Source organism: Chiloscyllium plagiosum, chromosome 4 (assembly GCF_004010195.1).
Source record: "Chiloscyllium plagiosum isolate BGI_BamShark_2017 chromosome 4, ASM401019v2, whole genome shotgun sequence".
NCBI lineage: Eukaryota > Metazoa > Chordata > Chondrichthyes > Orectolobiformes > Hemiscylliidae > Chiloscyllium > Chiloscyllium plagiosum.
Window position 1 is genome coordinate 111,644,113 of NC_057713.1, and position 24,380 is coordinate 111,668,492.

General features: G+C 39.8%; 1 protein-coding gene across 2 annotated transcripts in view; it reads right to left on the minus strand.

Annotated features, from left to right (window-relative positions):
• Positions 1–24,380, minus strand: part of reck (reversion-inducing-cysteine-rich protein with kazal motifs) — a 185,724-nt gene that overhangs the window by 66,612 nt on the left and 94,732 nt on the right. For both annotated transcript variants that reach the window (XM_043688961.1, XM_043688962.1), the window contains 3 exons: positions 16,608–16,817; positions 7,860–7,996; positions 7,093–7,233 (listed from right to left, as the gene is read on the minus strand). In XM_043688961.1, the coding sequence (XP_043544896.1) occupies positions 7,093–7,233; positions 7,860–7,996; positions 16,608–16,817 (488 nt within the window). The remainder of the gene's footprint in view (positions 1–7,092; positions 7,234–7,859; positions 7,997–16,607; positions 16,818–24,380) is intronic.

The following is a 24,380-nucleotide window of genomic DNA, read 5'->3' on the forward strand; positions in this document are numbered from 1 at the left end:
ATTTTCACATGAATATGGAAGGCAACGCAGGTCATGTTTAGTCACAGTGAGTCAAGGGGCCTACCTATTAATGAAAGGCCAACTTCCTGATCTTCTATTTTCCTTCTTTCACGCAGTCCATGTTAAGCCCAGCAGTACGGAGCAGCTACATTTCCCCTCACCTCTTGAATTATGACTTCATTTGCCAACACTACCCTCTAAACCCCAGGCCTTTTGGTTATTCATACCAACCATTGAGTTGCACTGTCCCCTACACTGAGGTCATGACCATCTGTAAACTCCTTCCTCACATTTCTCCAATATACTATAATCTCTCTACTTCATAATTATTATCTGCTCTGCACCCCAGCATGTAAACTCAATTCCCAGAATTGACTTCCCCAACTTCTCTATCAGAGTGGCCCTGATAGCCCAATTTGATTATTATTGAGCTGACACCCAGGGCTGTCGACAGCCCACCTTCTGATTCATTTGGGCGGTCAGCACTAACTGATGACTGCCAGAGCCCTGGCCGATATCTGCACAGCTCTCCGATTGTCTTACTGTGACTCCCTGGACTGGTTACACTGGACCTGCAGGGCTAAGCAAGGTGCTCTTCCTGATCTGTATTGATGTGGATCCCTGATCACCACAAACAGCTGACCAACCATGTCCTTGTTCCTGGACTGATATTGGATTATAAACTTGACTTACTGCACTAGGATGCCATGACTGAAAGCTACCTACCTTGGCCTTTTGAAGACTATTCCCCTTAGACTCTGAGACATGGCCATTTGGTTAATGTACATACAATGCCTTTGTCAAATACACTGATGACACGTGCCACAGTGGATTGCATAACATGGTTCCATTCAGCAGCATGTTTGACTGAGCACTGCTGACAACCATGTCAAGCCTGGTTTTGTGTCAGTGCTAAACAGCAAAGAAAGAAAGTAAGCCCTAGCTAACAGAACAAAGCACAAAAAGGCAAGGCAGAGATGCAGGGAACATCCAGGTAGCTGCATCATATTACAACACTGAGAGAGCAAGAGAGAAGTGCTGAGGGGTATCCTAGCCCAATCCACGAGATGGGTGTTTGCATCTGCATGCAAGGTCCCCTGGCAACAGCATTACAACGAAGGTTCTGGTACACTTCAAAATGCAGAAGTGTATTTTAAATGGCTGGAGTTGTGGTGAGGCTAGTACATTTCGAATGCCAATCTCCATTAATGGAGTAAAAGGGAATTCATTACTCAGAGCCCTCAGACATTGGAGACTGCTGTCCAAGACGGAGGCCTAGAGGAGCAAGTGGGAAGCTGGAGGTGTGACTTTCATGTCTGGAACTGTCACCATCTTGTTTCCATCCAATAGAAGGGAGAATAGAAAACTGCATACCAATGAGGTGAGATTAGGTCAGAATGACATGTTAATTAGGTCTTTCATTGCTCACTTGTAAGATTGCCATTAGAACACAAGGCACTCTTTTCCCCTCTTAATGTAGAGAATTTAATGTCAGCCAATCTCACACTACTTTTCCAACTGACTTGCCATTATCCATGTCATTCAGGGGCTGGGATGACTCCCCGCAATAAAACTCAAATTGAATGCAATTTTATTGATTTTCTTCAGAACTGCCAGATTGTTTTCTTGAGCAATATACAGCATGACTGCTTTACATTTTACAACACAAAATTTTGTTCCTTGCTTCTAAACTAAATTTTTACTTTGGCTGCATTCAATTATAGTTTTCGCTTTTGAAACTGTATGTTTACACTGCTGGTTCACTAAAATATCAAAATCTTTCTGTTTTGTGCTCCATTATTATTCTATCTCCAATCTTCAAACTTGAACAGCTTACTTTTTTGAGTGATTTATGTTAATGGTACATAATAGGACCAAAACTAGTAAAGTGAGCTCCTCTCAACGTTGCATGACAAGGTTAAGTGAACTGGAAACAGTAAAGGCTAGACCAGCTCTCTCATTGCATTTATTATCTATTTCAGTTAGTAAACACTTTAATTAAAGTCCATCTCCCAAGAACTTTTACTTCCTCCACTGTCAGCATCAATAATAAATGAAGAATTTGCAAATGTTTGGTCTGAAATGGCTGTCAGATGGATTATCCAACACGAAGGCTATTTTGAATAGAGGAGCCCTTCCTAACATCTTTTTCAAAATTGCTTTCCAACAATTTAGGAGTAAATTCCAGCCTTGCTTTGAAGAAGTGACAGGTCCAGCATTTTGCTCCCAAGTTGGGCAGTTGGAGTTTGGAAACTTTCTGCCTCAATGCTAGTTCACTAAAATATCAAAAACAGAAGAAGATGAGTGAAATGGTGTTACGTGTTCCAATAGCCTTGGATGCACCTGTTCCCTCAGTCACTGCTGCAGACATCAGATCGGCTTTTTTAAGAGTGAACCCATGGCTCATATGGAGTCCCCAGGCCATGCAATCAAATCCTGTGCATGTATTTGCTGACATCTTTAACCTCTCCTTACTACAACCTGAAGTCCCCACCTGCTTCAAGAACAGCACCATCATCCCAGGACCAAAGACGCATGCAATATGTCTCAACGACTACCATCCAGTGGCTCTGACCTCCATAATTCTGAAGTGCTTCAAGAGGTTAGTCATGGCTCATGTCAAGCCTGCCTTGATCCCTTGCAATTTGCCGACCGACACAACAGGTCCACGGAAGATACCATCTCCCTGGCCTTACACTCATCCATGGAAGATTTGGATAACAAGGATACCTATGTCAGGTTCCTACTCATTGAAGACAGAGCTGTAGGCAACACTATAATTCCAACTAAACTAATCTCCAAACTCCAGGTCCAATGTCTCTACTCCGTCTTCTCTAACTGGATCCTCGACTTCCTGACCCACAGACTGCAATCAGCGAGAATAAGCAATTACACAAAGTTCAACACTGGCACCCCGCAAGGCTGCATACTCTTACTTTATTCGCTGTACATTCATGACTGTGGTGTCAAATTTCATCCTAACTCCATCTACAGGTTAGCTGATGACATTACAGATGTAGGCCAGATCTTAAACAATGGCAAGATGGAATACCAGATAGAGATAGAGCGCTTGATGGAATGTAATGATATCTCTCCCTTGATGACAGCAAACAAGACAGCATGTCATTGACTTCAGGAAACAAGATGGAGCGCATGCCCTTATCTCCATAATGGAGTTGAGGTGGATGTCGAAAGCACTTGGAGTGACAATCACCAACAATCTGTCCAGGACCACCCACATTGATGCAACTGTCAAGAAAGCACAACAATGCTTCTATTCCCTCAGAAGGCTAAGAACATTTGCTATGTCCAATTAGAAAGCATTCTATCCAGATGGCTCACGGCTTGGTACAGCAACTATTCTGGATATAGATTCAAGGCTCCAGGTGCCAAGATAAAAGACCTGCCTTGATTCTGTTGGGCTTCATCTAGTTGTTTTGTTAAACACCAGCCTTCGAGCCTTCATTTCTTACAACCTCCTCTCAACCATTACCATTCTCAACCTAATCCATTTCCATCCATCTCCATCCTCAGCCCATCCATGACAACTCATGCCAGCTCCTGGTCCTACAGCCTTAATGCCAATTCATGCCTAATCCACACTATTCTTTGCCTTTACATACCCCATACCAACTCACCCAGTATTCACTATCAGCAGACCTCAGGAGTATGTGGAGGTTAAACAATCAAGTTAGAACATAGAACATAGAAATGTACAGCACAAAACAGGCCCTTTGGCTCACGATGTTGTGCCAAGGTGTAATCCTAATGTAAAATATAACAACTTAACCTACGCATCCCTCAAGTCACTGCTATCCATGTGCATGTCCAGCAGAGACTTAAATGTCCCTAATGACTCTGCTTCCACCACCACAGCTGGCAATGTATTCAAAGCATTCACCACTCTCTGCGTAAAGGACCTACCTCTGATGTCTCCTTTATACCTTCCTCCTAATATCTTCAAAATATGACTCCTCGTACCAGTCAATCCTGTCCTGGGGAAAAGTCTCTGGCTATTGACTCTATCTATTCCACTCATTATCTTGTATACCTTGATCAGGTCTCCTCTCTTCCTCCTTCTCTCCAGAGAGAAAAGCCCGAGCTTATTCAACCTTTCTTCATAACGCAAGCCCTCCAGTTCAGGCAGCATCCTGGTAAACCTTCTTTGCAACCTCTCCAAAGCCTCTGTATCTTTCCTACAGTAGGGCGACCAGAACTGGACACAATATTCCAAGCGTGGTCTCACAGGGACTTTTAGAGCTGTAGCAAAACCTCGCGACTCAAACTCGATCCTCCCGTTAATGAAAGCCAAAACACCACATGCTTTCTTAACAACTGCATCTACTTGGGTGGCAACTTTGAGGGATCTATGTACTTGCACACCCAGATCCCTCTGTTCCTCCACATTGCCAAGAATCCTGACTTTAATTCTATATTCAACATTCAAGTTCGATCTTCCAAAATGCATCACTTTGCATTTATCCAGGTTGAACTCCATCTGCCATTTCTCAGCCCAGCTCTGCATCCTGTCTAGGTTGCGCTGCAACCTGCAGTAGCCCTCTATACTATCGACGACACCTCCAATCTTTGTCATCTGCAAATTTACTAACCCACCGCTCAACCTCTTCATCCAAGTCATTTATAAAAACTACAAAGAGCAGAGGCCCAAGAACAGAGCCTTGCGGGACCCCACTGAACACTGACCTCCAGGCAGAATACTTTCCATCTACAACCACTCTCTGCCTTGTCAGCCAGCCAATTCTGAATCCAGATAGCCAAATCTCCCTGTATCCCATACTTCCTGACTTTATGAATAAGCCTACCATGGGGAACCTTATCAAATGCCTTACTGAAGTCCATATACACCACTTGTGTCGACCTATCTTGTCACCTCCTCACAGAACTCAATAAGATTTGTGAGGCATGACCTGCCCCTCACAAAGTCATGCTGACTATCTTTAATCACACTATGCTTTGCAAAATAGTCATAAATCCTATCCCTCTGAATTCTTTCCAAAACTTTGCTGACCACAGACATAAGACTGACTGGTTTGTAATTGCCAGGGACTTCCCTATTACCCTTCTCGAAAAAAGGAGCAACATTCACCTCCTTCCAATCCTCCGGTACGACTCCAGTGGAGAGTGAGGAGGCAAATATCCTCACCTGCAGCTTAGCAGCCTGCTTTCTCGCTTCCTGGAGCAGCCTAGGATAAATCTGGTAAAGTTCAAAAAATTTCAGGAAAACCTGAAATTCGCAATGGCCCATTTAAAGCATTTAAGTATAGAGTAGTTAATCCCTCATTAAACAAATAATTCTATACTCGTAACCTCATGTCGAGGATAGTTAATCCTTGAAAAACCTGCTTGAATCATCTATCGAACTGTGAATTCAGGATCCTTGACTGAGATAATGAAGGTTGTGGAAAACAAACAAACATAATGCTAATCCTGAGGACAGGAGTTCCCAAATTGTGGGTCATGGTCTCCAGTAGGATTACAGGATGAGGTTTCGGAGTCATAGCCTCCAAGTCAGCAATTACAGTCATGGAACTTCAACTGAGTCTCGACAGCTGCCTGGGCATTTAAATTATTTGATTTTCTTTTCTGTCAGTGGGTATGACCTATTCACCTTTTCCCCTTGGCCTAATTGATGAAGACACAGCCTGATTAAAAAAACTGAGTCTTCACTATTTTAAGATCATATGGTCAGAAGTCACACTACACCAGGTTATAGTCCAATAGGTTTATTTGAAATCATAATCATCAGGTGTAGTCCTTCACTTGATGACTTCACCTGACGAAGAAGCAGTGCTCCAAAAGCTTGTGATTATAAATAAACCTGTTGGACTATAATCTGGTGTGCTGTGACTTCTGACCTTGTCCATCCCAGTCCAACACCAGCACATCCACATTAAGATCATACAATAGCCTTAAACAACTCTAATTCTCTGTCAACAAATCTCACCCATTACCAGTGAACAGCTCTTAACTCCACCCATCCAATCACCACTCCATTCTTCCTTCCCAACCTGCTCAATAACTATCCTTGCCCACCATCCCCAAAACTCTAAATCTTTACTCTGTGGTCACACAAAGCCTGAGGTATTAAAATTAGATCATATCAGGAAAAAAAATAATGTCCAACAGTTACTGTAATTGTTAAAAGAGATTTTTTCTGGTAGTCTACCTTTAAATTTTCTTTCAAGGGAATGAGATTTAAACACTTTGCAGCTTGACATTCCTATAGATCTTATCGACCCACAATTGCATTTACAATTATTACATAAATTGGTAATTCAGCATTGAGTTCAAATTGTATTGCTGAGTTCACGGCTTCCTTTCTTGTTCGTAATGCCCCAACTTCATTCCCGTACTGCCACCAAGGGTTCTGTCAGAAATGGAGGTGCGTTAGTGAGTGCGGGTCTCACTTGCTATCTTTCTAAGTCTACAGAATTTCCCTGATTCAATAAAAATCCAGGCCATAGTCAGCTGTACTTCAAAACATTATTCCATTTTATTGATGACAATTTAATATTTTATACATTTTTGATAATCATTGAAAATAGTTTGTGGAAGATGTGGTCTTTTCGCTTCTCATTTGTCCCCATTTCACATTTACTAAGTAAACAGCAATTTTAAATACTAGCACAACCATCATAAATTCAATATCAAGCCTTCTGCAGATTTTTTCATAATCTCAGGTCTTTCAATATTGGACACAAAAGTCTGAAAAAGTGATTATACATTTCCTGCAAAAGACTTCAATGGTTAGGGTTTCCTCCATTTTATAATCCTTAAATTCTAATTTGAAAAGCATATATGGTTGTTTGAAGTGCAATGCTAGCTATATAAGAATAAACCCAATAGCCTTTGGAAGATCATAATGTCTTCCAAATGCCCCGTTTGAATTTGTTCCAATGTAGGGGAGGAGATTGTCAGTAGGCAGCAAGGTAATGTAGCAAAAGACATTTAAGGGAGATCAACAGAGTAGCAATTTTCAACTATGCCTAATTTTGGATGTATTTTCAGTGAGACTTCATCATTAAATAAGAAAAAAAATTCAATATCCTAACACTTACAATTATCACTCACCTGGGACACACAAGTAGGGAAGACAGTCTTGCCCAGGTTGGCAACCTTTTCGATTCACCTCACACACATGGTTATTGGGACACACATTAGGGTTACACGGATGAATGACCTCCTCAACAATGTTGTGGAAAGGACTTGGAGCTATCAATAAATAAATAAACACATAAATAAATAAATAATGGAGAGTCCCTGAGATACATCTTCTAAAAGAGTATTCATTCTAAACAGTCACTTTCCATGATGATTAACGATGTGGAGGTGTCAGTGTTGGACTGAGGTAGAAAAAGTCAGGGGTCACATGACACCAGGTTATAGTCCAATGGGTTTATTTGAAATCACAAGCTTTCAGAGCACTGCTCCTTTGTCAGGTGAAGTTCTTGAAAGCTTGTGATTTCCAACAAACCTGTTGGACTATAACCTGGTGTCGTGTGACCTCTGACAAGATTACTAAGGATTCCATGGCATTGTGTGAAGAGCACAAAGCTCTCAGGTGACCTAGTCAACATTTATCTCCAACCATAAACATATTAATTGATCATTCATATTCATTATTCACTATTTGTGGGATCATGCTACATCCAGAGATGGCTACTGTATTTTCCTACACAACAGTGACTGCATTAAAAGGTTATTTGGTGATTCTGAAGCAAATTTGAGAATTTTAGAGTATGCTAAAATAACGGAGATTATTGTTGTTTCTTGGTCTTTTACTACTGTCTTCTTAAAAATAACAAAAAAAAACAAAATCATCAAAACAGTATACATACCAAGATACTTTCTGAGTGGAATGCAATTCTTGAAATCATCAATTGGGGACAAGAGATTACAAATAGTTTCAGCAGTCTGCTCTGTTGGAAATTTACTATGGTCTCCACAATTTGTAAGAATTTCTATACAGTCTGACCTATAAAGGGAACGGAGAATTTGTAAAATGAATGTGCACGAACTATCAGATATTCTGTTTTCTGAATGCAATTTGCACATGCACATAAATTAGAGCTGTTTCAGAATGCATTCAGTAGTGATGGCTTATTTCCAACCAGGTACACAAATACAGAAAATGAGAACACAAGAAATAGAAGCAAAAATAGACCTCAACTATTTTCGTCAGCTCTGCTGTACAATAATCAACAGCCCCCATTTTATATAACATGGCTGACTCGGAGCCCAAAAATAGGTTCATCTCAGCCTTGAATATAGTTGACAGTTCAACAATAACAACTCTCTGGGGTAAAGAATTATAGCAATTCGCAACTCTGAGTGAGGAAATTTCTTCTTGTCTCGGTCTGAACAGCTATCATGCCCTTTTGTTCTGGACTTGCCAAGGAAAACAGCTTCTCAGCATTTACTGAATCAGCCCTCAGGAGCTTCTATGTTTCAATGGAATTTCATTTATTTTTCTGAATTCCAGAGAATATTGCCTCATTCAATTCAATCTTTCCTCCACAGATAACTTCTCCTCTGTAATCGACTTAGCAAATGTTTGTTGTGCCTCCTCTAAAGCAAGTACATCTTTCCTTATGAGCTGAAACAAAATAGTATGCAGTGAGCCAGTTGTGGTCTCACTAAAGCAAGTACAGTTGTACTAAATCAGTCTTCCTCTTACATTCTAAGCCTTGCGCCATAAAAACCAAAATACATTTGCTGAAATGCTTACTGTATCTGCATATTTCATGTAAAAGGACCCTGAAAACATTTAAAAGCCTCTTATTTTAAAATATATTCAGTTTTTAAGCTTTCCCTCAAAGTGAATAATCTTTCATTTCTCCTTAGTTACACTCAATCTGTCACAACGTACTTCCCTTGCTTAACTTGCCTGTCTGCAGAATCTTAAATGATTATCATATCTAATTTTGTATCATTAGCAAATGTGGACATATTTCATTCTTTTATCTACGAAATAAATGCAAATAAGTGAGGCCTCAGAACTGAACTATACGGTATCCATGAGCAATGACAACCCGAAAAAGACTGGTTATTCTGTCTCAACCTTCATTACGATTCATTTCAATGAAACCTTCTACATAAACAGTAGCAATTCTTCCTCTTTCTAGATACACATTAAGGTGTAGCAAACCTCTTCTTAGATTGTTTAATATGCTGTTTAACTTCAACAGCAAACTTCCACCACAAAGACTGAGATGGTATTGGATTGGAGGGTATGGAATCCCTACAGTGTGGAAGCAAGCCATTTGGCTCATCGAGTCCACTCTGAAGAGCATCCTATCCCGCTACCCTATTCTTTGGGCTGGACACAGGTGTATCTAACTTCTGGGTATCTAACTTTGAGAAGTTCCCTGGCTCAAAACCTATCAGGTAGAAACGTGTCAAGGTTGTATCTGGTGCTCCTCTTGTACCAGTATCTTTAAAAAGAATGAGAAATAGTGAGATAAGACTAAGAGGTGAAATAAAATAAAACTGAAAGGCCACTTGGTATCATCGGATGAACTGTAGTGGCTGAAGGCAGTTTAGGATTTCAACAAATGCCATCCATATGCCATGAGACAGGGGGAAGAAAAAAAATTGCTTGATCCTTACCCCATGATTTTGTGAAGGCTTCTCCCTACAATGTGTGAAATTACATTTCCAGAAAATGATAGAGCTAGTTAAATGAACAGAAAACCCTAGAAATAAACAGGTCAATTTGCATCAATAAAGTAAAAAGACAAGTACTGACTTTTCTCATGTGTACAGGTAGTCCCCAGGTTGTGTTCTTGAGCCTGTTCAAGAAGTTGATTTGTATACAAGTCAGAACACAATGCAGGACAATACAAAGTAATTGTTTGTAGGTACAGGAAACGATCCTACGTCTGATCTTTAAAATTATAAAAATGCAATCCCATGCAGGGTTAAGTACAAGAGTTCGCAGGACAGATCCCCAGGGTTGGGGACCCCACGTATTCTCCATCAGGTTGCTTGATAAAAGTGAAAGCATTTTAATAAGATCGGACAAAGGTAACTTAATGGAGTAGCAAAGCAGTATGACACATTTGTGAAAGAGAGGAAGTTAACATATAAAAAGCTACAAACTATTTAGAAGAAAACTTTGGATGGTTTAAAAGGTAGGTGAGGTGCAGGAAAGGCACAAACATGAAGCTAAGATGACTGAAGAGATAACAAGTAATCAGAAAAGTAGGGAAGGTGCTTTTAAATTGGAATAGAAAATGTTTGCGAAACAGCTGGCTGATCGGATTGTAACTTCAAACCTATATTCCGCCCATACCTGATAATCTTTCAAACTCGTGCTTAACAATCTCTGGCTCAAAAACATTCGAAGACTCTGCATCCACCAACCTTTCAAGGACAATTTATGACTCTCAGAGAAAATTTACTGCCCAATCGCTATTATAAATGGGTGACGCCTGCTTTTTTAAAAAAAACACCGTGATCCCGAGTTATTGATTTTGCTTTGAGAGAAAACAGCCTCTCCACATCTACGCTGTCAAGATTCTTCCGGACTTTGTATGTTTCAGTCAAGTTGCCTCTTCCCCACCAGAAACAAGCTTGCCTTGATTAGCTTTTTCTTGTGAGACAGGCTCCATATTTAGTGTACATTCTCTGAACTGCCTCCAACGCAAATGCATCCTTCCTTAAATAAAGTGAATACTGTGCACAATACAACAGATGCCCTCTTACTAGAGCCCTGTATAACTGAAGCATAACCTCAACTTTTGTAGTCATCCCACTCACAATAAATGAGAACATTCTACTTGATTTCCTAAAAACTTGCTACACCTTCAAGCTAGCCATTGCAATTCAGGCATGAGGACACCCAGATATCTCTGCAATTCAGAGCTCTGCAGTCTCCCACCATTTAGAAAATATGCTTCTTTTTAATTCTTACTGTTTCAAAGTACTTCACATTTTCCCACATCATACGCCAATTGTCAGATCTACCAACTCACTTGATTTACATCATTTTGTCGCCTCCTTATGCCCTCTTCATAACTTAATTTGTTTCTTACCTCTGTAGGTCTTCAGCAAATTTAGCAGTATACCTTTGTTCCTTTCATCAAAAAGACCCACTTATACTTACTCATTGCTTCCTGCTAGTCAGCCAATCTTCTGCCCATACCAATATGCTATCATGAGTTTTTATTTTCCGTAGTAACCTTTTGTGGGGCAATTTATCAAATGCCTTCTGGGAAATCTAAGGATAGCACATTACCTCATCAAAAAGCTCTCAATTCACAAAAACCATGTTAACTCTGCCTAGTTACCTCAAACATATCCAAGTATCCTGTTATAACGTCTTTAATAGCTTCTAACATGTTCCAATCACTGATCTTAAGCTAACCAGGCTGTTTCCGCTTCCCGCCTCTCTCCCTTTTTGAGAAAAGGGTTACAGTTATTACCTTCCAATCTATATGGGCCATCCCAGAATCAAGGGAGTAAATGTAAAATCGATGTAATAACTTTCTAGTTCTTTGGGCATAAGGGTGAAACAAAGAGCTGTGATGCTAGAAATCTGAAACAAAAATAGCACTGGCAGCATCAGTGTTCTGTTGAAATTCTGACAAAAGGTCCCTGCACTCAAAAGGTGAACTCTGTTCATCTCTCCACAGATGCTAAGCAAAACTGAGGACAGCAGAGTTTAGATCAAAGTGGTGCTGGAAAAGCACAGCAGCATCCAAGGAGCAGGAAAATACCCTCTCCACCCTAGCGGCTTCCTGCCTCTATTTCTGAGGAAGGGCTTTTGCCTGAAACGTCGATTTTCCAGCTCCTCGGATGCTACCTGACCTGCTGTGCTTTTCCAGCACTACTTTGATCTAAACTCGCCACAGATGCTGCCAGGCTTGCTGAGTTTCTTCAGCCCTTTTGTTTGTTTTAGGACCCTGACTCTTGTCAGCCCTCAGTTTCAACAATTTACTCAGTACCACTTCCCTGGGGATTCCAATTTTTCTGAGTTCCTCTCTTCCTTCCTGGTTTATTGCTGTTTCAGGAATGTTGCTCCTACAGTGAAGACAGATGCAAGATACCTCTTCAATTCATCTGACATTTTTTTATTTTCCATTATTAATTCGGCAGTCCATAGGACAACGGTCAGCTTGTTAACTCTTATTTTTTAAATATTCATTGAAATATTTACTATAATATTTCTAGCTAGCTTCCTCTTGTACTCTAGCTTTTCCCTCTTTATTCATTTTTGGTCATTTTTTGATATTTAAAAAAATATTCTGTTCAATCTTCTGATCTGCCACCTATCTTCACATAACTATATGCTTTTTCTTTTAGCCTGATACTACCTTCACATTTCTAGATGGTAGATGTGCCCTATGGAATTTTCTCACTTATTAGAATGTGCCCATTCTGTATATTCTGAAATATTCCTATAAACGTCTGCCACTGCATCTCTATTGAACTATCCTTTAATCTAACTTGTCTATTCACTTTAGCCAGCTCTGCTTTTATGTTCTCAATATCCTTATTTAAATTGAAGACAAAATCACAGACCCACTCAATGTGAGATCATGATTTAATCCTTTCACAGTGCACAATATCAGGTCTGGTATACTTGCTCTTGACAGCTCCAGAACATGCTGCTCTAAGAGACTATCTTGAAAATATTCTATGAATTCCTCATCAAGGCTGCCTTTCTCCATCTGACCTTTCCAGTTGACAGGTAGATTACAATCCCCAACATTGTCATGCCCTTCTGAAAAGCCCCTGTTAATTACAATCATACAACACTACAACACAGACAGAGGCCCATCAAGCCCATGCTGGTCATCAAGCATCTACATATTTTAATCCCATTTACCAGCATATGGCCGATAGCCTTGTATACAATGGTGTTTCAAGCATTCATCTTAATACTTCAGAAATATTGTGATGGTTCTTGCTTCTATCACACTTTCAGGCACTGAGTTCCAGATACCAATCAATCTTTAGGTGAAAAAATTATTTTCTTAAATCTGTGCTCCTGTAAATTGACCCTTCTGAGGGGAAACATTTATTCCTATCAACCCTATCTGTACCCCTCAAATTTTGTACACATCAAAGAGGTACCTGCTTGTCCTTCTTTGCTGGAAGTTAAGCAACTTTGACTTGTGTCTCTTCATAGAAAGAGCCTGAAACACCCGAGCTGGGGCAACATCTTGGTGCATCTCCTCTGCAAACCAATAAATTTCACATGATATGGAGACTAAAGTTCCGTTCAGGTACACCAGCTGTGGCTTAACCAATGTCTTACACAGCTCCATTATAACGTTCCAGCTCTTGTATTCGATGCCTCAACTAACAAAGGCAAAAATCCGATATGCCTCCTTAACCATCCTATCCATAAGTTCTGGTGCTTTCAAGGATCTACGTATATGCACACCAAAGAGCTGCTGATTCTCAACACTATCCAGTGTCCTATCATTCACCATTTATTCTATCGCCTAGATGTTCCTCCAAAATGCTTTTCAGGATTAAACTCCATTTGCTATTGCTCTGGCCATCTGATCATGCTGTCTATATCTTACTGTAGTCTAAAGAATCATAGAAACACACAGCACAGAAGAGCCTCTTTGGACCATGGAGTCTGCACTTGATTATGCAGTGCATCACCAATTTTAGTGTCATCTATAAACTTCCTATATTTGTGAGAGTCATTAATGTACAATACAAACAGCTAGAGACCAAACATCGAACCCTGTGATAAGCCACTGGACATAAACTTCCAGTCTCAAAACAAGCTTCAACAAGCATCCTTTGCTTCTTACCACAATATTTAAATCTAATTTGCCCTAGATCCTAAGGGATCTACATACCTTAACCAATCTCCATGTCAAAAGGCTTGATGACTTTTGTGCAGAACACAATCACACTACCTTAATCCACGCAGCTAGTCACAAACTCAAAAAATACTCAACCAAATTTATCAGACATGATCTTCCTCTGACAAATCCATGCTGACTATTGTCCTTGTAGCCATTCACACTTTGCCTAATCCAGTTAATAGTGGAGAAGGTGAAATTGCCTATAATTACTCCTCCGAGATATCTCATATTGTACACTCTGATATTTCTCTACTAATCTGCTCTTCTATATCTCACTGACTGTTTGGAGGTTTACAATACAAACTCAATAAACATGACTACACCCTATTTGTTTTTAAGTAATACTCATATAGCCTCAATTGAGAAACCTGCCAAGTTATCATCCCTCCTTATTGCAGCAACTGACTCCTTGATCAATATTGCAACACCAACTTTTAAAAAAAACTCTCCTATATCACCTAAAAATTCTATACCCTATAATTCTGAGCACCCAGATCTTCACCTAACTATATCACTATGATAGCAATAATACCATATTCCAATGCATTAATCAGCACACTCAACATATCTTACTCACAAGACTTCTTGCATTAAAGTAAATGCCATCCAACCTTGCTATGCTCCTTTGTGTATTAATTGGACTAAGTATGTTTTATCTTCCACATTGACTTTATTTTCCTTCTACATTTGTCTGCGTATTGCTGCCTATTTAATCTTCACTCCAAATTCTATTCCACTGCCAAATTAGTTTAAACCCCCACTCACAGCACTGGCAGATCTCCGTTGTGATGTTGGTCCTATTATGCCTTTATACAGGTCTCACCTTTTCTACAAATGGAATCAGTGATCCAGGAATTTAAAGTCATCCTTCCTGCATCAACTCATCCATGTATTCATATCCTGTTTGCCTATTCCGATACTCACTGGCATATGGCACTGGGAGTAATCCAAAGATTACAACCTTGAAGATCCGGTTTTTAACCTGGTGCTTATCTCTCTAAAATCCTGCAGGGCCCTCTTATTTTTTTCTATCTATGCTGCTGGCAACATGATCTTTGGCTGTTTCGCCTCCTCATCAGAATGCCTTGCACAATTTCAGTGATATTATTGATGCTAGCTCCAAGGAGGCAACAAACCAATCTATAGACATGTCCACAGAAATATCCATCGAATATCCCTCATTATTGAGTCTTCTACCACTATTCACCTTTCTCTCTTTATTCCTTCCCCTTGTGCATCTGGAGGCTAGTTGCGCTCCCCAAAGGAAGCCATTCTCCCACGAACTTGAACCCACTTCTCCCAGACTTTGAACCATGTATTCATCTCTCTAATCTGATTTGATCTGTAGCAATTTGCACGTGGCTCAGGTAATAACACAGAGAGAGAGATCTTTGAGTTACTGCTTAATTTGAAATCTAGCTTTTCGTACTGATTGTGCAAAACCTCCCTTTTCGTCCTGCCTATGTCACTGGTGCCATGTGGACTACAATTAGATCCTCCCTCTCCCACACCAAGGTCCTCTCCAGTTATGAACAGATGTCAGGAAACCAGAGCAGATAACACAGCCATCTGGGCTCATTCTTGGCTGCAGAGAATGGGGTCAAAACCCCTCACCATATTGACCACCTCTACCACTACATTCTTTCTGAGACCACGTTCTGAAGTGGCAGCCTGCACCACGCTGTATTGGCACTTAACGTATCTGCCCTGCAATCCTCACTCTCACCCAGACATGGTGAAATAATCTCAAACACATTGAATGACTACAAAAGGTTGAGTCTCCTGCCCCTGAACACTGACCAAATCAGTTGATCCAACTCCAAGAGATTTGGCTGTATCCCAGAACAAAGAATCAAGCTAATCTTCCCTCTCCCCAGTATGTCGTGGTATCTGTAATTCAGTCTCCAGCTCAAATTCTGAGCTAAAGCTGCTCAAACTTTAAGCACTTGATACTGACGGTTTTTTGGAGGGCCAAACTGGTATCCATTATCTTCCATATCCTGCAACTGTGACATACAACCTTCTTGCCGTCATTTTTTTCAGAAACTACTTAACTAAATACAAAATTTTAAACAATTAAGTTTTTACACATTTAAAAACCCTATCAACAGCTATTGAAATATTTTGAGCCTGAGGAATAGAATAAAACTTTAAATCGCTTACCAGATACTCAGAGGGTACAACTCCTATTTACGGGAACACAGATTAAACAGTTGAAAGAAGATGTATTCCACAAGAACAAAGACTCATAAATTTTACCGTCAAGTATTCTAAGTTACAGTGCCAAGATTATTAATATCAAAATATGCCTAGACAATATATATCACTGGGAGTTGCAATCTTCGAATAGAAGTATTGTTATAAATTTTGCTCTCAAATTAAATTCTTATTTTTAATTGGAACGGACATAATTCTTGTTATTGCACAAAAGCACCATTGCAGGTGAGCAAGTCAGAAATTTGCCGTGACCTCCCATGTGCATCCTTATTTCTTACCCCAAGCACTAAGTCATACAGTTACAGCAGCAAAAACGCTACTGCACACTGATCTTTATGAAATGGTAAATAACATGAGCTTCATTATGCAACTCTGTTCGATTATTTGAATACAAAAAAAGTGCCATCATATTGCATTTTCCTAAATCAACAAAAGGAAAAGCTACAATAGGAAAGAAGGAATGTATAAAGCATAAACCATGAAAAAACACTCTTTATAGATGAAGCCTCAATGCTTGAGTAAAACAGTACTTACTTGCATATACTTCCTCCAGACTTGCTGTGGCATGGTTTGATTTGTAATAAACAGGCAACTGCTTTCCACATTTCTGGTTGACAGGTTTTAATATTTTTCACGGGTATGTTCATAAAAGGCATCTTTATGGTCCCTTTCTCCCAAAGTTTCATGTCATTCTTGGCTCCTTGGTCTGACTGAGTATTGCAGCTGCGAAATAATTCTGTGGGCCTAAACAACAGGAAATTTCACAAAAAACAGCAAATTATTAACTTCAATGATTACCCCTTCATTGACTATTAGATTCTTTCTGGCAATGCATTGTACTTGTATTTCCAATGACAATCTGGACCATTTTATCAGTTTTACAAACAAACAATCTCTATATTAGTCATTGTGTAGTTGAAATATCTAAATTGATCAAATCAATAATTTGATTGCAAATAAAGGCAAAATAACTTTAAAAACTATTTACCAACAAAAATAAGATCAATTACAACTCTTGCTCATGGGTGTTGTGTTAACTTTGTGCAATGCAGCTTGAAATATCATTTTACATGTTGACAAGTCATCATAATGGGCAAGGTTAGATAATGATTCAGTACATAACTGACAACAAACTACAATTATTAAGCCAGGATCCATAATAAGGGAAGGGGGTGGGAAGAACAACTATGCACCAACATGTTTTTGAACAGAGGACATGTTAAAAATTTAAAATAATGGTAAAGTGAATGCCTGTAATGCCAAATGTGGTGAAAAAGTCTCGATAGAAGAATTATTTTCTCTCCCAAACAATTTTGCTCCCTTGTCACCAAGTGTTTTAATACCTCTCTTCATCTATCTGTGTAGATGTAGAGTAATGGGTGGTTATTTAAATGCGGCTGACCCAATTCTCATCCAATATTTACATACATGCACTTTCCAGCAACAGTTATCTGGTGTGGAAACTTTGGCAAATTTGTCCCCTTTCTATAATGCCAAGTTGGAGAAATATCATTTTTGATTTTGATGGCATAAAACAACAACAAAGTTAGGTTGAAGTTCATGCAGTGTCAGCTGAAGGAAGGTCATAGAATCACAGAATTCCTACAGTGGAAGCAGGCCATAAGGCCCATTGGGTCCACATCGACTCTCTGAAGAGCGTCCCGCCCAACCGGAGCACCTGGAGGAAACCGACACAAACATGGGGAGAAACTCCACACAGACAGTCGCCCGAGGGCGGAATCTAACCTGGGTCCCCGGTACTGTGAGGCAGCAGTGCTAACAAAGGTGCCCCTGTTTTGAGAACTTGCATCAAGCTGCTTTGGAATACTCTAGGGCACCAAAACATGAAAGATCAGAGAGGGAGTTAGGGTGGTGAATCTCAGGTAGGCAGAGTCCACACTAGAAGAAGAATGGAAGTGCTCAGTCAATTGCTCTATGTACAGACCTATCATTATTTGACATCCTTTTCTGTGACTTGTATAGTTCTTTATCTCCTCAACTTCAAAGGAAAATTATTAGTTGAATATTCTTCATTCTTGATTATGAGGCTGTATTTTTTTAAAACCCTAATGACCCACTGTTCTTTGGTTATTTATTCTTTCAGCACAGACAGTTGAACAGCACAGATGCATTCTTAGAAATTAAGATTTGATGTAAATATTCAGCTGGGGCATCTAAACACAGCTCACAGCATTGTGCGGCATGGTGGTCAGCACTGCTGCCGCACAGCTCCAGGGTCCCAGGTTTGATTCCAACCTTGGGTGACTGTCTGTGTGGAGTTTGCACATTCTCCCCGTGTCTGCGTGGGTTTCCTCTGGTTGCTCTAGTTTTCTCCCACGGTTCAAAGATGTGCAGGTCAGGTGAATTGGCCATGCTAAATTGCCCGTAGTGTTAGGTGCATTAGTCAGAGGGAATTGGGTCTGGGTGGGTTACTCTTCGGAGGGTCGGTGTGGACTGGTTGGGCCGAAGGGCCTGTTTTCACACTGTTGGAAATCTAATCTAAACTCAGATACAAATTATCAACTTTCACAAAGTGTATCAACTCTAAAATCGAGGCATTTGAGAGGCTCATGCCTCAAGTATAAAATATTAAAAGACATGATACAATTCAATAGATACAGTATGAGGGAATACAAAATTTAGTTTAAAATCCTTAATTTACACACAAGGGAAAATGCTCCTCGTGTAGCATGTCATGGATTGTTAACTGTGCAACGTACATGGCATTTCGCAATATCAAAGATGACTGCTATGCGTGCCACTCTGTTAATGCTTAGTCATATGGTACACTCTTCTGAATTTACACAGTCTGGCGTGTAGCTCTAGAGCTAATACTGTGCAAATGCTAGCTCAGCTACTGAAATAAATAAAATAAATCCGTCCCTAGATATGCTCGTAACTAAAAAAAAAGCTCACCGTGGCAATTTGAACGTTTCAGAGTCAGAGATGTAGAGCACGAAAATAGACCCTGTGGTCCAACTCGTCCATGCCGACCGTATGGTCAACCTAATCTCGTCCCATTTGCCAGCACTTGGCCCATCTCCCTCCAAACCCTTCCTATTCATATACCCATCTAGATGCCTTTTAAATGTAATTGTACCAGCCTCCACCATGTCCTCTGGCAGCTCATGCCATACACACACCACCCTCTGCATGAAAAAATTGCCCCTTAGGTCCCTTAGAAACTTTTCCCCTCACCCCAAACATATGCCCTCTAGTTCTGGACTCCCCCAACCGAGAGAAAAGATCTTGTCTATTTTTCCTATCCATGACCCTCAAAAGTTTATAAACCTTGCAGGTCACCCCTCAACTTCCAACGCTCCAAGGAAAAACAGCCCCAGCCTATTCAGCCTTTCCCTATACCCTAAATCCTCCAACTGTGGCAACATCCTTGTAAATCTTTTCTGAACCCTTCAAGTTTCACAACATCCTTCCAATAGGAAGGAGACCAGAACTGCTCAGAATATTCCAAAAGTGGCCCAAGCAACATCACCTCAGAACTCCTATACTCAACATTCTGACCAATTAAGGAAAGTATAGCAAATGCCTTCTTCACTATCCTACCTACCTGCGAGTCCACTTTCAAGGGGCTATGAACCTGCACTCCAAGGTCTCTTTGTCCAGCAACACTCCCCAGAACCTTCCCATTAAGTGTCAAGTCCTGCTCTGATTTGCTTTTCCAAGATGCAGCACCTCACATTTATCTAAATTAAACTCCATCTGCCACTCTTCAGCCCACTGACCCATCTGATCGAGATTCCATTGTAATCTGAGGTAACCATCTTCGCTGTCCACTACACCTCCAATTTTGGTGTCATCTGCAAACTTACTAGTGATACCTCCTATGTTCATGTCCAAATCATTTATATAAAAATGTTGAAAAGCAGTGGACCCAGCACCAATCCTTATGGCACACCACTGGTCACAGGCCTCCAGTTTGAAATGCAACCTTACGCTACCACTCTGTCTTCTACCTTCAAGCCAGTTCTGCATCCAAATGGCTAGTTCTCCCTGTATTCCATGAGATCTAACCTTGTTAACCTGTCTACCATGAGGAACCTTGTCGAATGCCTTACTGGAGTCCATTTGGATCACATCCACCGCTCTACCCTCAACAATCCTCTTCATTACTTCTTCAAAAACCTCAATCTAAAAAGTATACAATGCCCTCCAACTGCAAAGAACTTTTAAAAAACTGAATTGGTAGCTATTCCCTAGTTCATATTTTAATAAGCAAACTGTAACACTTAATAAAATTATCCACCCATCCGCAGAAATGTTTGTACTGAACTTAGAAATCCAATTTTCAATAGAAAGCATATCCCTTTCATTGATCTCCTGATTATTTATCTTTGTATTAATGTATCAAAAAGCAATTGTGGTCAATAGATGGAATAATGTTACAAGTTAAGGGACTAGGACATGCAGATTCAGTTCAGTCAAGACTTCAAAAATCATACATCTTGGAGTAAATAGCAGTGTAGTATCCCTGTCTCTGAGCAAGAAGGCCTTGGTGCAAGTTGCACCCAGTCCAGAGATGTGTAACAGCATCGCTGAACAGGCAGTTTAAAAAAAATCAACATCATGGTTCGAATTTCCACTTAGGTGTACTGGCATTTTGGCATAATTCTCCACAAATTGCAGACCAACCACAAAAACCAGCAGAAACTTGAGCACAAATTACATTTAGCACAAACAGTTTTCCAAATTTTCACACTACTTTAAAAATTGTCATGCTAGAAAGAAGGACCTACTACCAGTTCCATACATAAATGGAACTGCATTCCATTGGAGAGACAACGGCCCAGTGGTGTTATCGCTAGACTGTTGATCCAGAAAGTCAGCTAATGTTCTGGGGACCCAGGTTCAAATCCTACCATGGCAGATGCTGGAATGTGAATTCAATAAAGAATCTGGAATTAAGGTCTAACGATAACCATGGAAAAATTGTCAATTGTTGGAAAATCCATCTGGTTCACTAATCTCCTTCAGGGAAAGAAATTGTCACCCTTACTTGGTCCAACTCTGCCCTCTGCGGAATTAGGGATGGGCAACAAATGCTGGCCAAACCAGAGACCTCCACATCTCGTGAATTAAAACAAAGCAGATAAAGGTATCAGGGAAGGGCTTTTGCCTGAAACGTCAATTTTCCTGCTCCTTGGATGCTGCCTGAACTGCTGTACTTTTCCAGCACCACTCTAATCGAAATAAAGGTATCACACTATATACATTCTCCTTTTAGGACTGTTGTGGCACAGTGATACTGCCTCTACCTCAGGGCGAGAAGACCTGGGTTCAAGGCTCACCTGCAGCAAAGGTGTCTCATAACATCTCTGAATAGGTTAAACAAAAATATCTCTTAGTCCTCCTTTCAGTGGTGCTATTCTAACTCCTTAATTAGCAATAGAATGAGAACATTGTGTCACAGAGTCAGAGTCATACAGCAGGGAAACAGTCTTTTCAGCCCAGCCAGTCCATGTTGAACATGATCCCAAACTAAAGTAGTCCCATCTGCTTGCTCCAGGCCCATATCCCTTCAAATCTTTCATATTCAGGTAATCATCCAAAAGTAATTTAAATGTTGTAATTGCATCCACATCCACCACTTCCTCAGGACGTTTATTCCACGCACTTTTGTTCAAAAAAGTTAACAAAGGAATTTAGAATATAGAACATTCATACAAGTCTGGGACAAAATTCTCTTACAAATCAAAAATCCGATAAACCAAATCATGCTCCTAAGGAGTACGAGTCAATCTAAGCTATCGCTAGTTTCCCAATCTTTCCTCAGTATTCAATCGTCTTAATTTCCTCTTAACAGCATTATTTTCTTTTCATATCCTTTCCAGTGCATTACTTCTTGTTATAATTGTACTGAACATTGTAATTAAACATTTTAAAACTTTTTTAATGACTCACAGAATTGTTGCACTGCAGAAGGCAGCTATCTGGCCCATCAGGTACGCACCGGTTCTTCGAAGGAAGATGATTACCTACCTGTCACCTGCCTCATCTCCACACCTTGCATACTATTTCTATCCAAATAATCATCCAATGCCATTTTGAATGTCTTAATTGAATGGGCCTCCACCGTACTTGCAGGCAGTGCATTCTACATCCTCACTAATGGTGAAGAAGTTCCTTCTTATATCACCCTTGCTTCATTTGTACATCTTTTTAGATCTATGCCCTCTCATTCTTCTTTTTAGGGAGCAGGAACAGCTCCTCCCCACCTAATTTATCCAATATGCTCATGATCTTGAGAGCCTCCATGAAATCTCCACTCACTTTACTTCTCTTCAACGAGAACAATCTCAACTTTTTCAATCTAACCTCATAATTGAACTTTCTCATCTACACTCTCCAATGCACTCACATCTTTCCTACAATGTGGCACCCACAACTGTACACAATACTCCCAGCTGAGGTCTACCAAGCATCTAACAAGTTCAACATCATCTCCTTGCTCTTGTACTCTGCCTCTACTAATAAAGTCTAATATGCTACATGCTTTACTAACTGCTCTCCACTTGTCCTACCATCTTTAATGATCTGAGCACACATTCACCTAAGTCCCCCTGTTCCTTCATCCCCTTCCAATCCCTTATTTTATATTGTCTTTCAATGTTCTACTTACCAAAGGGCATCACCTCATACCTCTCTGCATTGAATCTCATCTGTCACCTGTTATGACACAGAGACAGGCACCGAACCAAATCGACATTTTTATCTTTATATTTGCAACAAGGTTAAATTTAAACTTTCAAACACTCTCAAAACTGACTTCAATAGTTCTTAACCAGACTTTTGAATAATCAAGCCCAGACTCTGAAAATAATCAATTCTCAACGCCTATTTGTATTTTAAACAGAAGATTTAGCAATTTATTAACAAGACAGTAACTTCAGCACTGTAAAACTAACAAAGTAATCTAATTGGTCTACACTATAAACACGAAACCTTATATTTCAGCCCCATTTCCATTCACACAAAAGATGGACAAAGACAAAGTTAAGGAATAAAAAGAAAAAAAAAACAAAACTGGCCAGATTACTTAAGTGGTTTTCATGATGTGTTGTGCCACAGGCACATCAGGGCAGGGCTTATACCATTAATGGTAGGGAACATTTGGATGAATTGTGAGGAGCTTAGTGAAATGTCGACGGTTTCCTGGTTGATTTTCTGTACATGTCAATCAGGTCGCCCTTACAGATAAAGGCAGTAATACCTATAACTTAGTTTCTATTGTGAGTTTCTAAGAGCTACTCATGGGAGGTTAGGCCAGAAGCTCTCAAATCTTCATCTTGTAGTATGAACAACCATATTCCTTCTTTCACTAAAAACACAGTCCAATACTCAATTCGTCTGCAGAATATATTGACCAGGAACCAACCTGCAATTAACTTCCAGGTCTGGCCTTACAAATAAACAAAAGCTTGTTTGATCTGTTTCCCTTTTAATATGAGCTATTACACAAAAGTTATCTTTAGTTCACAGTTCCTAATTCAAACCAAAACTAATAAAAGAATAAAATAAAAATAATTAAAAATCAGCGATGCTCTAACACATCAATCTGCCCACTATTCAATTACAAAGTAATTAGAAACAATTTAACAGACTCCTGCTTGTCCTAAAATATATTACATTAATATAAAGAGTTTGTTAATACCGATAAATCTGTTGGGCAGATTGGGAGACTTTGGAGCTCACATACTTTGGTTTTCAACATTGAACCACTGAGTCCATTTTGAACTCCCTAAGATAAAGTGATGTCAATCAGGTGTGCTCTGGTTCCTTTTGTGTCCCTGTACTAATATGTTACTGATTTAACTCTACTATTGGTAATAGGCTGAGCAAAGTAGCAATATTTTTGTTATTTTTACATTTGAAGAGAAGCACAATTAAATAGTACAACCAAATAAAGTCTGTTGGACTGACTTAACTCCCCTGTTTCATTTTTATTTTTAATAATCTCAATTCATGTTTATAGTCCAATTCATATGGTAACAAAGAACTCAGGTAAATTACAAACAATTTTGCATTTGAAAGTGATGTTCTGTTGCTTCGCAAGGATAAACAAATATGGAAGAGAACCACATAAAAGACGAGGTCCGAGTGGTGTAATTTTTACTATCTGGTTATCTGAGTTATATCATGGTAGCAGAGAATGGTTACTTAAAAGTTAAACAAAGAACACTGTAGCCAGTCTTCACACTATTTTGATGTACACTCGGCTTATGACAACCACCTGATGAAGGAGCAGTGCTCCAAAAACTAGTGCTTCCAAATAAATATGTTGGACTATAA